This window comes from Oculina patagonica, chromosome 1 (genome assembly GCF_052425735.1).
Source record: "Oculina patagonica isolate OP01 chromosome 1, crgOcupat, whole genome shotgun sequence".
NCBI classification, from domain to species: Eukaryota; Metazoa; Cnidaria; class Anthozoa; order Scleractinia; family Oculinidae; genus Oculina; species Oculina patagonica.
Window position 1 is genome coordinate 22433216 of NC_135758.1, and position 16075 is coordinate 22449290.

A 16075-nucleotide genomic window follows, 5' to 3' on the forward strand; every position below is an offset into this window, starting at 1 on the left:
CTATTTATTCGTGTTTTAGTTACGCAATCCATTGTTTGTGCGACGCTTTTTATAGATCGCCTTTCAGACACACGTGCGTTAAGATAAGAAAGCTGACATGTCACTTTTAACATTGTTATATAACGTTTGTAAATGTGACAAGTCACGTTTTTTCCACGAGATAGCGTGATCACCCACAGCGGAAAGTAATCCCTTGAGAAATTAAAATATTCCCTTGAGAAATTAAAAAAGTCCCTTGAGAGTAGACAAGAATGTTCCAAATTTTGCCCCACATAACTGCTATTCTCCTATTTTCGCTTGTAAACAAGCAAAAAAAGTCGCAAAAACGAAGAGTAAATGTTTCGTGTAAACAGAAATCAAGTTAAACTTATCAACAAATTGCCGCCCTGAACACAAAGCAAAACACTCCCGAGCAGTAAGAAAGGACTAATAAAAAGTATAAATGAAAACGTTATTTTTTGACAAATGTCGTAAAAATTATTGCCCCCTTGTGAAACGTGATCGCTTCTGCATGCATTGCGTGCCGTTTATTGTATCAGACTAAATCGTGGCTGTCTTTTCTTTAAACTGAACGATATATTTCCGGCTTGCTACTAGGGATTAAAAAGCTCGGGAAAATATGAACTTGTAGTTCCTTGAAAAATAGAACTTGTGCCCGTAATGACCTCTCCTCCAGGTTGACTTAACTGACCTGATTTGATGATCTCCGCTCGATTATATCGATAGTACGGGCTCTGAATGGTCAAGTTTACGGGCTGCATTCTACATGAAAATGTTTCCATTCTCCAGAGAGGGATATTTATACCTAATCGTACCTTTTTGGTACGAGTTTGGTCGAGCCACGGTTTTCTCATATTACGACCGGCAAGCACCAGCTAATTTAAAATACTCGTTTCTGTTTTACTGGTAATACCTCTTTTCAATTCATAGTACGGAAACACTACTTTAATTCAGAGTGACCGTGATATGGTGGCATATCAGGTCAGTGACTTGATATCGTAGGATATCAGACAGTAGATCGCGCTTCTGATTGGCTACTTGCGAATTTGGGTACGGTAAACTGTATAATCCTGAAGATAACCCTTGGGATGACATTTTACCCACGCTATAAATACCCCGCACCCCTACCCACGGGCTTTTTGCACTCTCCCAAGTTTTCGCTCGCGTTCAAGAAACAAGATTGCGGACCGTCGAACTCAAAGATCGATCTGTACGACTTCAAGAAAAAATAGGGGAATAAACAGTCTACGTCCCTTTAAGCTTATTTTCGGGAACAGCATGTTTTCGGGAAATGCCTAGGCTAGGGTCATTGTTTTTGATTTTTTGTTCTTTTGTTTTCTCGGCGAATCATGATTTAACCTTCGAGAGGTGCGTACTGCCCTCGATACTGCCCCGAGATCTTTGTACTCGTGGTATAGTAGAGTATGGGTCGCTGATTTCTGAATTAAAAGGACGAAGCCGAATACTCTCCCCACCCCCCTTTTGACCAAGTGCTAGGCTAGTGCCAGATCCTCGCGAATAACATAGCATTGCGCACGCTTTAATGCGCGCGCCAGCAAAATTATGACGTCATTGCAGTTTAGCAGTTCCGTTATTTTTTCCACCATTTCTATATATTCGGCATTTTATAAATAGATCAAAGATCGTTCAACACGCTTTTAACAATTGTTCGGTGAAAAAGTAGATTTGTGCGTCAGGAGAGTAAAATTCTTCAAACTTAATGTCGTTGCCTCGCGCTCAGATGACGGTTATTTATAAAACTGAATCTGATTGGTTTATTTCAGCGCGCGCATTTTCCTCTCCTTTGTTATGTCACAATCCAAGACTCTTTATTCGCAAAGAGAAAAGCGTCTTGTTAGCCGTGTTTTATGAAGCGCTTGAATTTTGTTATAAAAAGAAAACGTGAAAATTTAAAATGGGATTATCTTGGAGTTCATTTAAGTCGAAGAGAAAAGCGAAAAAAGATTTCAAAAGGTAAGTGAACTTTAATGAGATCCAGTCAAGTTCTTTTTTTCTCTAAATAAAAGTCCCGGAATTCAAAATGTTTCACAGCAATTCTCTATCAGTGCATTTGACTTCTGCAAAAACAAAGCAATCAGATTTCAAAATATTCATTTCTTTAATTTTTTGTTTTGTTTTGTTCTTAACCCCTTTGTCAACACAAACGCTTTTTATGAGTAAAAAGATAGTCAGATTTCTTCTCCTAATAGAATGTTTTTGTCAAACAGAAAACAATTAAAAGAAGCAGCGGAGTGCATTGCTCGTCTCCAGGAACAACTGCAGCTTGAAAATGAGTAAGTGCCCGCTAAAAGGACTTTCCACACGAAGGGTACCTATGCATTTTTCTTGTTTTTTTTTTTTTTTGTGTTTTTTTTTTTTTATCACGAAAAGGGTCGTTCAGGCTACCAAGAATATGCACTAGTGCCAAGACCTCGCCCGTTGCCGGAATCGATCAACGCTGGGGCTCGCTCGACAATAAGGAAAACCAACTTCGTTCCCAGGGTCTTTCTTTTCCCGCCGCCCAGAACGAGAGAAGAAATAAAAGACACTGTCTCTTCTCGCTCTAGGGAGTGGAAAGAGAAAAACCCTGGGAACGACGTTAAAGGACAACATAAGCTTTTAATTAGCTTGGACCGTGGTCTTCTGTTTTCTTGATCAGTTGGATTTTAACTAACACCCTCTTATCCACTGTTTAAAATTCAAGTTGGTCAAATTGATAAAATAATAATGATCTCTTTCTTTTCACTTTTTCATAGGATACTCGATCAATGTGAAAGTTACCCCTCCGATGACTCAATGTCTGACACTGAGACAACCCATGCAGATTGTGTAGTGGCTGAAATGGAGGAAGAGGTTCAAGTTTTGGAGCGAAAGCTTTTCCTTGAGGAAGTTGCAGTAAATGTTACAGAGGAGAGATGTTACTTTCTGGACAGGAACTTCAGGTAAGCGTGTATTTCTGTTTCTTTTATCACAAACCTTTGGTATCTTGTATAGCGTGGGTAATTTCAAAATAGACTGAAGAGAAGCAAAAAATTAATGCCATCATCAAGGAATTGGGACGTGCAGTCGCCCTAGTCTCGCGCGGTCTTCTTTCCCCCTGCCGCTTTGATGTTGTTTATTGTCAGAAGAACTGTTATTGTTTGTTTGTTTGTTTGTTTGTTTGCTTTTTAGCTTCGAATTGAAGAGACTGCTTGTATTTAATGAATAAAGTAAAAACTGACATGACTTTAGTTATAAACCAATCAAAAGCGGAAATGCTGATCCACAATTTTCCACAAGCATTGGCGCATAGTCCTACTCTTTCTTCTATCAAAAGATTTTTTTAAAATAGGCAACCTTGCAATACGCCCTGGAAAGTCACTTTATAAAAATGTTTGCCTAATGTGTTTCGCACCACATCCTACAATGTGATCGAGCTGGAAGTTACCTAAGTATGATTGTCTAATCATTTTGTTTTTTGTTTCTTTACAGACTTCTTCAAAACAACGAGATCAGCCTTCAAAGGCAGAGATTAATGTGTGAAATGGACCTGGCAGCGTTAAAACTAAAACAGGAGGCGTGTCAGTTCGGTCAGTTTCTAAAAGCAAATCCAGTGGAAGAATGGACTGTCTGCTCGCTTCCCAATCTTTACTTTACAGAGTTGTAACTTAGTTTTAAGGAAATAGAAGTCTTGTGAACTTGCTCATAAAAATCAAAGAAAATGTATTTCTTGTACAGATTCAGAAAATTCCAAGAAAAATAAGTGTAAATATGTAAATACTAGTTTATTAAAATAAGACGAGTTGTGTCAAGTTTTTCTTGTGTGTAAGAGGGTATAGTAAACCCGGGCTCATATCCTCGTATCCCGCATCGCGCCTCGATTTTTATGCGATCCCGCATCCCGCCAATCTTGTGTGACATGCGTGACTTACATGTAATATGACATTCTCGTACCTCGATTCTTCGTCCCTTCTGCGCAGGCTTGAAGGGAACGAAGACCCTGGGTACGAGGATGGTAATATGATAATCAGTGTACTTTCTCGGAATGTGTCGAGAGCCCCTGCGAGTGTTTTGTAGTTTCACTTTCCAGAGCGAACTTCGCCGTGGTAAGTACAACTAACCTTGTATTGTATGGCCTTTATCTTAACCATTCTGGAATAAGCTTATACTCTATAGTACGTTTTTGATAGCCACGGCACCAAAATGATCGATTGAAAAGCGAAAGCATGTAATTGATTAATTCCTGCATTATCCTGAAGTGAGCAACTTCAAAAGCTTTTGTAATTTGAAATTAGAATGAAGAATTACAACAGACTGAGCAAAATCGGTTCTTCTTTCGCTATCTTATTTGTCTTCTGATGAAGTCGCGTCGATCTTTCTATGACAGGAAGCTGAAAAGCACATTCGATTAATAAGTCGACAACAAAATCTTTTATATAATAACTTCCAAGTTTGAGTGTATTGGACTGACCTGTTTTATTTAACGAAGATAGAGAAAGAAAAGCATGTAAAATATTTTAGTAGAATGTATTTCGTTGGATTCGACGGCTAGGTTGTTGTGTACAACGTTTGAAATTTGGTCGCTTTCAATTTCAATTTGTATTTGTCTTTGTCTGGTGTTTGTCTTGCAGGGAAAGTCCCTCAGTGTTATTTCGGTTTGTCACTTTTGGTTTCACTTTTACGAGAAGATAAGGAAACGGTACACGGTAAGTTTATATATTTATCTTAGTTCAAACCGTAAGATGTTCGTGACTGACAGTATAGCCCATGTTAAATACTTAGAATTCACAGCGAGAGATTTGCATGAGTCGCGTGACTGATTTTCATTAATTGTTGTTTTTGTGATCCACGCGAGACCAGGTCACGCGAATGAAAGCTCACTTAAGTTAGGGCATGCTTTACTCTTACCAGTGAGCTACAAAGCTTAAAAAAAAGAGTTGTAAAGCTTTCATTTTAGTATTTATAACTTGACGTTTTTGATGAGAAGTCTATATGATACGTGCCATGAAGACATAGGCGTACGGGCAATTTTTTGCCAGGGGGGGCGGTGAACCATTTGCCCAAAAAATTCCCGCAAGTTGCCCAAATTTTTACGAAACAGTCGAAAAGAAACGTGGGTCATACGATGCACTAACCTGCCACATTAGAAAACTCTGGAAACATATCGAATAGATCATTCTCGTACATTTCGCATCTAGCATTTCGAATTCTGGAACAGTCGTGTAGCCTAATCCGCGCACACGACGAAAACTCGCTTACATTTTCTGGCGGCGTCTAGAAACTCACCCTCAAAATTTCGTGGCAAAGGCAGTTATTTTCACACGGGACAGTGGTGGCCTAGCACATGATCAGGACTCAGACTTGTCAGAGTCTCCAGTCCGATATGATTCTTGTATTCTAATTATTTCACGACTGGAAATACCCCACACCAGCTAGTACAGTACAGTGCCCAACAATAAAAAAATTGGAAAGTGAAGAAATGATCTTCGCATAAATTGCAATTAAAGAAATTGCAAAGAAAGAAATCAAAAAACATTCTGGCTTCAACGGGATCCCGTTGAAGCCAGGATTTTTTCTGTTTTTTTTTCGTTGCAAATGAAGTAATTGCAATTTACTGCGAAGATCATTTCTTCCCTTTACATCTCATCCGCAGTTCTCATATAGTGATTTGTTCATGTACTTTACGTCAATAAAAAAATTCAAATATGTATATCAACATATTAACCCCTTCACTAATAACCAGAAATGCATCACATGGTAGGCAACCACTGTCTCGTGTGAATTTAACTGACTTTACCATGCCGACTTCAGGTTAAAATATAAAATATTTATCTCTTTGAAAAAAAAAAAACATGGAATCTTCTTTAAAAACTGGCTTTGCCCAAATTTCTCTTGCTGCCCAAAATATCAGCGTTGCCTAAACTTTGAGGGGGGTTGCAGCCCAGCCCCCCCCCCCCCCGGCCCGTACGCCTATGCATGAAGAAGCGCATTTGACTTCTGGGTTCCTTCCTTGACTCAAAGAAGTTAACCTCCTTGGTACTGAAAATTTCGCTGTTTACAGTAAATACTCCATGCATGCGCGCTAGCTAGCAATAATAAACTTGTTACATATTTTACTGTATCTTTGCACGCTTTTTCTTGAAAATAAAATATACCGTAATGATTCGATTTAGCCCTCTCCTTCTAATAAGCGCCCCTATTCTAATTAGCGCCCCTATTGTGAATAACTGCATCTACTGAAGTCGAATAGATAAACTAATGAACATTCACCGAACCGTATATCTATGTATTTATTACTGAAATGAACAATTCTTTTAAAAGTAACTTAACTTTCAACAATTTGTTATTGCGAAAGGAGCCCATTACCTATAATAATGGGCTCCTGACTGCATACAGTTTCTGTTATTGTTAGTTATTTTATTATTTATTAAAGTTTTGTTTTGAACATTTGGTTGTTACTCAAAAAATTAAATAAGCGCCCTGTCCCGAATTAGCGCCCTGTCTCGAATAAGCGCCCTCCCTTGAGGTGCCAAAAGTAAATAAGCGCCCCGGGCGCTAAATCGAATCATTACGGTATGCAACTGGATTTAGGTTCTGCAAGGTTGCAGCAAGTACAGTGAACCCTGTGTTAAACGGACACCCACGGGACCCTCGCAGGTGTTCGGTTAATATATCTACGGGTTTGATTTACAGAAAATATGACCACAAAATATTGGGAGACTTACTGACGCCGTGTCTGCTTAATATACGAAATAAAAGATTTTAAGAGTATTTTTTCTCAAAAATTCTTCCTCACTCTCTGTTGATTTTTATAGTGTGCCGTCCTGGATTGATTTCTGATTTCGTTTAGTCTAGATACATGAAAACAAACAACGAGCAGTTTTGTATTACTTATTTAATGTAAATAAAACAAAAAACGCATCTTTATTTAAAGTCACTATAAATCTTGATTTTATTCTATTTTTACAAGGCTCATAGAAGAGGACGTCATGAATGACTTAGAATACCTTTTACAAGCCATCTTTGTCGGCTTACTTGTTGCTACTTTCCTTCTCAACACTGGTCGTGCTCAAAAAGCCATCGAGATATGCAAAGAATGTTTGATTTTCCTCAGTAATGAAGCACTGAAAAGAGAAGAACAATTTGTGAATGCAACTACCACTGCTATCTATGAAATAATGTTCAAGGCATACTACCTAACCTCCTTGATTACACAAATGCAATAAAATACGGCAGAGAACTTCTTGTCATTTACCGCGAGTGTGTTGAAACAGACTAATGAAGGGAATATTGCCATAGCACTAGCCGACATATATAAAGAGCGGTGTGAATATGCAGAAGCAAGAGAACTATATCAGAGAGCGATCAATATCATGAGAAAAACTGGCGACTTTAAAGGAAAATCATACGCTTATGGACAATGCGGGACTATGTCTTATCGTCTTAGAGAATTTGTAAAAGCTAAAGAATATCTAAGAGAAGCACTTGCGATCAGTATTGGAATTGGTGACAAACAAGGAGAAGCGTCATGCTACGGAAACTTAGGAAATGTGTTTGCATCTTTTGGTCAATATGACAAAGCTAAAGAACATCACGAGAAAGCACTTGCCATCGTAATTGAAATTGGCGAGAGAGAAGAAGAAGCATCATGCTACGGAAACATAGGAACTGTGTATCAATCTCTTGGTGAATATGACAAAGCTAAAGAATATCACGAAAAAGCACTTGCGATCAGAACTGAAATTGGTGACAGAAAAGGAGAAGCAGCAGATTACGGAAACTTAGGGACTGTGTTTCATTCTCTTGGTAAATATGACAAAGCTAAAGAATATCTTGAGAAAGCACTTGCGATCAGAACTTGAAATTGGTGACAGAAAAGGAGAAGCAACAGATTACGGAAACTTAGGAACTGTGTTTCAATCTCTTGGTGAATATAACAAAGCTAAAGAATATCTTGAGAAAGCACTTGCGATCAGAATTGAAATTGGTGACAGAGAAGGAGAAGCATCATGCTACGGAAACTTAGGAAATGTGTTTGAATCTTTTGGTGAATATGACAAAGCTAAAAAATATCTTGAGAAAGCACTTGCGATCAGAATTGAAATTGGTGACAGAGAAGGAGAAGCATCATCTTACGGAAACTTAGGAACTGTGTTTCAATCTCTTGGTGAATATAACAAAGCAAAAGAATATAACGAGAAAGCACTTGCGATCAGAATTGAACTTGGTGACAAACAAGGAGAAGCATCATCTTACGGAAACTTAGGAACTGTGTTTCAATCGCTTGGTGAATATGACAAAGCTAGAGAATATCTCGAGCAGTCACTTTCGATTAAAATTGAAATTGGCGACAGAGCTGGAGAAGCAACCTCTTACGGAAACTTAGGAACTGTGTTTCAATCTCTTGGTGAATATAACAAAGCTAAAGAATATCTTGAGAAAGCACTTGCGATCAAAATTGAAATTGGTGACAGAAAAGGAGAAGCATCATGCTACGGAAACTTAGGAACTGTGTTTCAATCTCTTGGTGAATACGACAAAGCTAAAGAATATCAGGAAAAAGCACTTTCGATCAGAATTGAAATTGGTAACAGAGAAGGAGAGGCATCATCTTACGGAAACTTAGGAACTGTGTTTCAATCTCTTGGTGAATATAACAAAGCTAAAGAATATCACGAGAAAGCACTTGCGATCAGAATTGAAATTGGTGACAGAGCTGGAGAAGCATCATCCTACGGAAACTTAGGAACTGTGTTTAAATCTCTTGGAGAATATAACAAAGCCAAAGAATATCTCGAGAAAGCACTTGCGATCAAACTTGAAATTGGTGACAGAAAAGGAGAAGCATCATCTTACGGAAACTTAGGAACTGTGTTTAAATCTCTTGGTGAATATGACAAAGCTAAAGAATATCACGAGAAAGCACTTGCGATCAGAATTGAAATTGGTGACAGAGAAGGAAAAGCATCAGATTACGGAAACGTAGGAACTGTGTTTCAATCTCTTGGTGAATATAACAAAGCTAAAGAATATTACGAGAAAGCACTTGCGATCAGAATTGAAATTGGTGACAAAGCTGGAGTAGCATCATCCTACGGAAACTTAGGAACCGTGTTTCAATCTCTTGGTGAATATAACAAAGCTAAAGAATATCTTGAGAAAGCAGTTGAGATCAGAATTGAAGTTGGTGACAGAGAAGAGGAAGCATCAGATTACGGAAACTTAGGAACTGTGTTTCAATCTCTTGGTGAATATGACAAAGCTAAAGAATATCTTGAGAAAGCACTTTCGATCAGAATTGAAATTGGTGACAGAGAAGGAGAAGCAACAGATTACGGAAACTTAGGAGCCCTTTTTCATTCTCTCGGTGAACATGGCACGGCTGAAGGTTATCTCTATAAGGCACTTTCAGTTAGTAAAGATATTGGACACCGTGACCAAGAGTTTCAATGTCTTTGTAACCTAGCAATGGTGAAGTTATCCCAAGGGAAGATCGAGGAAATGTTTAACTATCTGCTTCTGAGTATCAACAAAAGTGAGAATTTGCGCGGTTTTCTGAAAGACAACGATCAATTTAAAATATCTTTTTCAGACGTCCAGAATTCTCCCTTCAGGCTTCTTAGTGCATTTTTTTGTTTTACTGGAAACCCTAACGATGCTCTTTATGTCGAAGAGTTAGCACGCGGGAGAGCCCTAGCAGACTTAATGGCGACTCAGTACTCCGTTGAAAGTGAAATCTCAGCTAATCCACAATCGTGGATTGGCATTGAGAATATTATGAAGAAAGAAAGCAACTGCGTTTGTTTGTACATTTCTTATTTTGGTCAAGATGTGTTTTTGTGGATTCTCAAAACAAGCAGAGTCATTCGTTTTCGAAGAATAACAGTGAATGAAGACATTGTTGGTGCCGGACTGGCTGATTTTTTGAAAAAAAACTTCCGCAGCTTTGGTGTTTTACCCGAGGAGAGTTGCGAAGATCGATCTTTAAATGTAATGGAGCAAGAACTGAAATCGTTCCATGAAGAGAGCCTCGGAGCTTTGCGACTTGTCGAGGAAGACGATGGAGAAATTGAAAATCCCGAACCGAGCCTTTCTTTGTGTCACAGATTGCTCATCGCTCCTGTGGCTGACTTACTTGATGAGCCAGAAATCATCATTGTTCCTGAACGGTCCTTGAACCAAGTTCCATTTGCAGCGTTAAGTGATGAAGGCGGGAAGTATTTATCAGAGACTTTCAGGATCCGCATCGTTCCTTCACTGTCAACTCTCAAGCTCATTCAGGACAGTCCTGCAGACTATCACAGTCAGAGTGGTGCACTGATAGTAGGGGATCCTGTGGTTGGCCGGGTGCGTTACAGGGGACGTGTTGAGAACTTTAAGTCACTGCCTGGTGCAAGAAAGGAAGCAGAGATGATTGGAGAACTGCTGAGCGAACAGCCTTTGTTAGGGCAATGTGCAAACAAGCAGGCGGTACTTAAAAGGTTATATTCAGTGAGTCTGATACATTTTGCTGCTCATGGAAATGCTGAAAGAGGAGAGATTGCTCTTTCCCCTCTTCGCCTCACTAGTAGGATTCCACAAGAAGAAGACTACTTATTGACAATGTCTGACATTTCACAAGTTCGACTGCGAGCTAAGCTGGTGGTACTTAGCTGTTGTCACAGTGGACGTGGTCAGATCCGAGCCGAGGGAGTTGTTGGAATCGCTCGAGCATTCTTGGGATCCGGTGCACGTTCAGTACTGGTGGCACTGTGGGCCATAGAAGACAGAGCGACAGAGCAGCTGATGCATCGCTTCTATAAGCACCTTGTTCGTGGGGAAAGTGCCAGTGAGTCTCTTCAGGAGGCCATGAAGTGGATGAGAAATAACGGCTTTGCCAAGGTTTCCGAGTGGGCACCGTTTTAACTTTATGCTGATTGGAGATAACGTGACATTTAAATTTGGAAAAGAAAAGTAAATTCTTTTAAAACATTTCGCATTTGTAACTCAGACAAAGGACTGATAAACGTTTTACGGTTCACTTATTGGGACTTTTATCCGGTGGCGTTTTCTCCGCTTTGGGGATTTGGCACCTGGCTTCTCGTGTGTAAAAAACAGGAGAACGAATTAACAGTCTAAATTTAAATAACTGTCCAAATTTCACGCCAAAACTAAGAAGTAAATATACCTTGGAGGCTATGCCGTGCTTGTGTTACATCGCTATATATTCTTTTTTATGAGTCGTAGGAAAGTTTGATTGTCAGGTTTATGCTTTAGCATTATTGTGGGAGGTAAAGAGTTAAAGGTTTTGTGCAGTGCTGAAGATTAGGTGATAAAAACCTTTTACTTTACTTTACTCTTACTTTTCAGTGTACAATGTTACACATGTTTGACATTGCTTTTTGTAGAACTTTGCAGTCAGTTATAATGTCATTGATTCCGTTATAAGGAATATGAACCTCTTTTCTCCTAAACAACGTTTTGACTTCTTTTTGCATGTTATCCAGTTAAGTGACTGAATTTCTTAGTTTAAGCTACAATCTCGGACAAAACGGTTGAAACACTTTGCTAATTTTCACCGATTTTAGTACTACAGCTCATTTTTGTCTATCTTCCGGCCCTCCCCTACTACATTGACAACACTGAAATAATTTCAATGTTTTCAATGTTGTCGTTTTATGGAAACAAAGCCTGGTGAATTGCAAACCCCATAAAACAACATTGAGTGGGGGAGAGGGGGATAACATTTTTTTAACAAACTTGCCAGTCAGGGTCGACATTCGCTTAATATCTGTGAAATCTGTTTGTCTCAACTGGTTTTGTCCGGGATTGTAGGCTATATGAAGTGTACGTCTTCCTAAATATAACTGAATAAAGACGAGTGAAGGCTTAATGTAGTAGTCTTGTCTTTCTATTCTTAGTTGGTAGTTAATGGTAAGCCCTTCACGCATTGGAATTAAATCGGACAACCGCTTGTTGAGTCGACTTGGAAAAAAAAATTCTCAATACATATTGTGTCCTGCCTGCCTACATAATAATAGTCGTCGCTATAATGTGAAAATATTGAGACACTTGAACGATCGCCGAAAGAACGTTTCTGATTGCCTTATGGGGATGTAGTTTCAAGTATAAATGGATCTGAAGTCTTGTTGCTAGGACACCTCGGACCCAAACCGCTGGCTCGGTCAAATTAGCCATATCCTGTCCTGGCTGAGCCTGTAGTTTTCAACAACGAAGTTGTCTGTCCGGACTGTTTTTGGAGTACTCGTAATACTCGGGCTGGTTTTGGTTGGATACTGAGTATAGGATAGTTATCGAGTTTTTCGAAGATCTGCCACTTTTATAGGCTTTGCTAGAATTGGAGGCACCTTGGTCACGTGGGTGGAGGGCGTGTCCTGTTATTGTAACCCTACTCCATCAGTTGGACCAGGCGTTCGGTTAGCCCTCTCCACAACCCCCTAGCGATTTCTAAGGTTACTTTCAGGCTGTGTTTAAAACGTTATTTTTTTCATATAACCGCTTTGATGATATTTTACTTAAAAAAGGGGAAGAAAAACCAGAAAAACCCTCGGAACGAGGACGAGAACCAACAACAAACTTAATCGACATGTGACGATCCAGGATTCCAACCTGGGGCACATTGGTGGGAGGCGAGAACTTTCGCCACTGCATCATCCCTGCATGCTATTAGTTTTGGTAGCAGTGATATTTGGAATAATCAAGGTCTCGGTATTAGTGTTCAGTGTCTGACATTAGCGCACGAAAGTGCCGGGTTGAAAACTGGCCCCGAGGGTACTTTTAAGAAAAAAGCCTTAAAAGCCTGGTTTTCACTAGCGACGCAAGCACAAGCGAAACACAAGCACAGACACAAGCATAACTGCTCTTATATACCGTGAAAACGGCCTTGATGCAAACATAAGCACAAGCGAAAGGATCAAAAAATTTTCCTTTCTTGTGCTTGCGCTTGTGCTTGCATTTGCGTTATGCCGTGTGAAAACGAAACACCGCATTATAAGCACAAGGCTATTAACGACATTGGCCGGCTGGTTCCAGACTTCCCAGCGTCTGAGCATTTGAGCCTCGTAACTAGTAAACATCGAGTTCTTGTGCTTGTGTTAATGCGTATGTCGACGTTCGTTTTCACTTGGCACAAACTAGTTATGCTTGCGGTGTGCTTGCTTCGCGAGTAAAAACCAGGCTTTAACAAACTGGTCTTATACGGGGAGGCGCCACCCAACCCTTACCGTTTTTCACAGCATTATTGACAGAAAATGTACCCCTTTCATATACCATCCAAAGAAAATTGTCCCCCTTTCTCCTACCTTCAATAATCTTTATAAAAATTATATATTTAGATGAATACGCCGTCTTTTACTTTCATCCTGAAAAAGGCTACAAAATGCGATATTTCAGTAAACTATAGATTGTAGAAAGAAAGCTTAATAAGCTGAGAGGTTAACTCCCAAAACGCATTTAATGATGATGATAGAAACTTGTTTCTTCGTGAGTAAATTATGCATCTTTAATAGTGCAAGCCTTCAATTCAGAAGTCTTCTTCGCAGACGTTGTTTGCCAATGGCGAGAAGCGTTGCTATCCTAGTTTCTGACCTGTCTTCTTTAGTGACCGCGCGTGACGTGACCAACAAGATCAGCTCCACATATTACATATCACTGAGCTAATTTTACCGATTGGTTTCGAATGAGCAATTGATTTTCCGATCCTTAAATGTCACTGATTGGAAATTTCGTTCTGGCGGGAGCCCACGGTCAGAGGTTTGCGTTGTCGATGGTATACATCGAACTGGCAGACTGTGAATGACTAGTTAATTTCTACCCCTTAGCGCTCGTCTCTCGTTACTCTTCTGGTCCCAAATTGAGGAAGGAGGGGAGAAGAAAGAAAACAATTCAAATTTTCTCCTTTCAACGCGCGTTTTGTGCTATCTAATACGAGCTCCTCTATGAACAGATCATCAAGGTCCCTGAGAACGCTTTATTCGCTGTTTTTTATCCCGCATTCCGCGATCAGTTTCAATTTTATCCCGCATCCCGCCTTCATTCTGCTCTCACTGATGTATTTCCATCCCGTATCCCGCCTTTGAACTTTTATCCCGTATCCCGCCTTTGAACTTTCTCATATCCCGCATCCCGCCTTCATCCTGCTTCCACCGGTGTATTTCCATCCCATATCCGCCGTTGAACGTTCTCGTATCCCGCATCCCGCCGCAATTTTTGTGCGATCCTGCATCCCGCCAATCTTGCGTGGAACACTCCAGAAAATTCGCAGCACGTGTTAAGGGGGGACCTAACATAAATTTGAATGAAATTTATAGTAATTTCTAAAAGGGATAAAAGGAAGAAAATTGTTTTTGGAACACTTTGAACCCCACGCAAGAGCACTCCAGGTTGTCAGGGGACTGTCTGGTGTCCGTCTTCCAATTTTTAACTTCAAATTCTAATTTAAAACTACATCAAAACTTCAATATTTCTTATTTCTCTAAATTTTACAACTCCTTTAAGAAAAACTATCTCATCCCAACAAATCACCCAAATATTTACACAGCACCCCTAAACATATGGGACGAGCATAGGATTTTTGCATTGCTTAAAACTGAAGCGAACGAGATATTTCCAAAAAAAACATGTAAAGCGGCAGTTAAAACTTTATGTTAAGTCTCGCCTTAAGTGGTAGGTCGGCGATCTGTCGGTAAGCCGTCCGTATTTAAAGTTTTCAGCAAATGAAACTTGAAAGCAAAACTTGGTTATGAAGGATACTCTTTCTCGGAACAATATCTGGCGATACTTCGGTTGGTGAAACTTCATTCCTATGCATTCCCTCAAAAAATAATGAAAATGCAGTCTAAACTTTAAGCTTGGACCGAACGAGAGTTGAAAAGGGTTCAAACTCGCTCTCAGAGTTCCTAGCCTGAAACGTTTGTTCTTGTGCGATTCTCCTTGACTTTATTGTGCTGTCATCAAATTTGAACTTCCTCAATTTTTCCTTGGGAATCGTCAAGAGTTTCCCCACGCTCATCGAGAGTTGAAGAACATTCTTGCAACCCTCGTCCTTCAACTCCCTGAACTCATGGAGAGGGGGAGAAGTACTCAACATTGTTTTACACCGAGAGCGCATCCCTCAAATTAAAGGCCCTTAAAAGGCGGGTAACCCTGCGATGGACTAGCATCCCATCCAGGGGGGGGGGGGGGGGAGTAGAAATACTCCTAGTCGCTTCATGCTACAAAAACAGGGATAAGTTTGCGCCTGATGGGCCACTAGGCTCGTATGCAGACTTTACCTTTTTATTACCGAATGGTAATGAGGTTATGTTATGGGCCGCATTTTCTCACTCGAACACTCACTCACTCACTGGATTCTGATATCAAACCGCAATTAATTCATCATTAAACGAGAAACGTGCTGACAGAAAGGTCCTTTAAACGCATTCAGAACATATCAATCAGAAACAAATTATTCTTCAACCTCGTTCCAGGGTCTCTCTCTTTCAGGGAACTAAATTGAATTTCACAAAACAAGTCGAAAGAGGATCACTTACACTTATCCTCTGGTGATAAAAGAGAATAGAATTCGCTCAACGAAGCGTCAGAGCATAGGCTATCAATGACCCATTCACGTAAGAAAACATTCAAAGACGCGTTTTAGTGAACACAACATTCATGCACGTTTTTGTTTCGCGTCACATCATCTTCGTGTCACGTCATCCGTTCTTTATCTTTTTGAGTCGTGCAGAAACGCGCATCTTTCCCTCAAATTTTATTCGCTGCTAAAAATAACGCTATACGTGCTGGCAGAAAAGTAAACATATTCACAAAACAAATTTACTTAATGCTAAAAAGGATCAAAGGTTACACTTAAATATTTTTGTGATAAAATACGGAATTCGCGCTATGAACTACATATAGTTACGCTTAAACTGTTATAAAAAATTATTACGCTCGCCTTGTGACGTGTTTTAGTCAACACAACATCCACGGCACGGTTTTGTTTCGCGTCACGTCACCTCGTGTCACGTCATCCGTTTTTTCGACTTTTTTGCTTGTTTACAAGCGAAAGTAGGAGAATAACAGTTATGTTAGTAAAACATTCTCACTGTACACAATT

The 16075-nt window shown here is 39.8% G+C and overlaps 2 protein-coding genes and 1 pseudogene across 3 annotated transcripts in view; all 3 read left to right on the forward strand.

Moving 5' to 3' along the window:
* The window catches only part of LOC144634236 (uncharacterized), a 140269-nt pseudogene extending 128559 nt beyond the window's left edge, over positions 1-11710 (forward strand). Inside the window, exons 4-5 of the transcript XR_013567176.1 lie at positions 4611-4685; positions 6958-11710. The product of XR_013567176.1 is annotated as an uncharacterized LOC144634236 (transcript). The remainder of the gene's footprint in view (positions 1-4610; positions 4686-6957) is intronic.
* Positions 1791-3784, forward strand: LOC144641763 (uncharacterized). Its single transcript, XM_078500792.1, has 3 exons — positions 1791-1974; positions 2757-2942; positions 3472-3784. Exons 1-3 carry the CDS (start codon positions 1916-1918, stop codon positions 3644-3646), a joined length of 420 nt encoding a protein of 139 aa, XP_078356918.1. The 5' UTR covers positions 1791-1915; the 3' UTR covers positions 3647-3784.
* The window catches only part of LOC144634411 (uncharacterized), a 29983-nt gene continuing 17977 nt past the window's right edge, over positions 4070-16075 (forward strand). The window contains exon 1 of the mRNA XM_078493395.1: positions 4070-4085. The gene's annotated coding sequence lies outside the window, so the exon portion shown is untranslated. The remainder of the gene's footprint in view (positions 4086-16075) is intronic.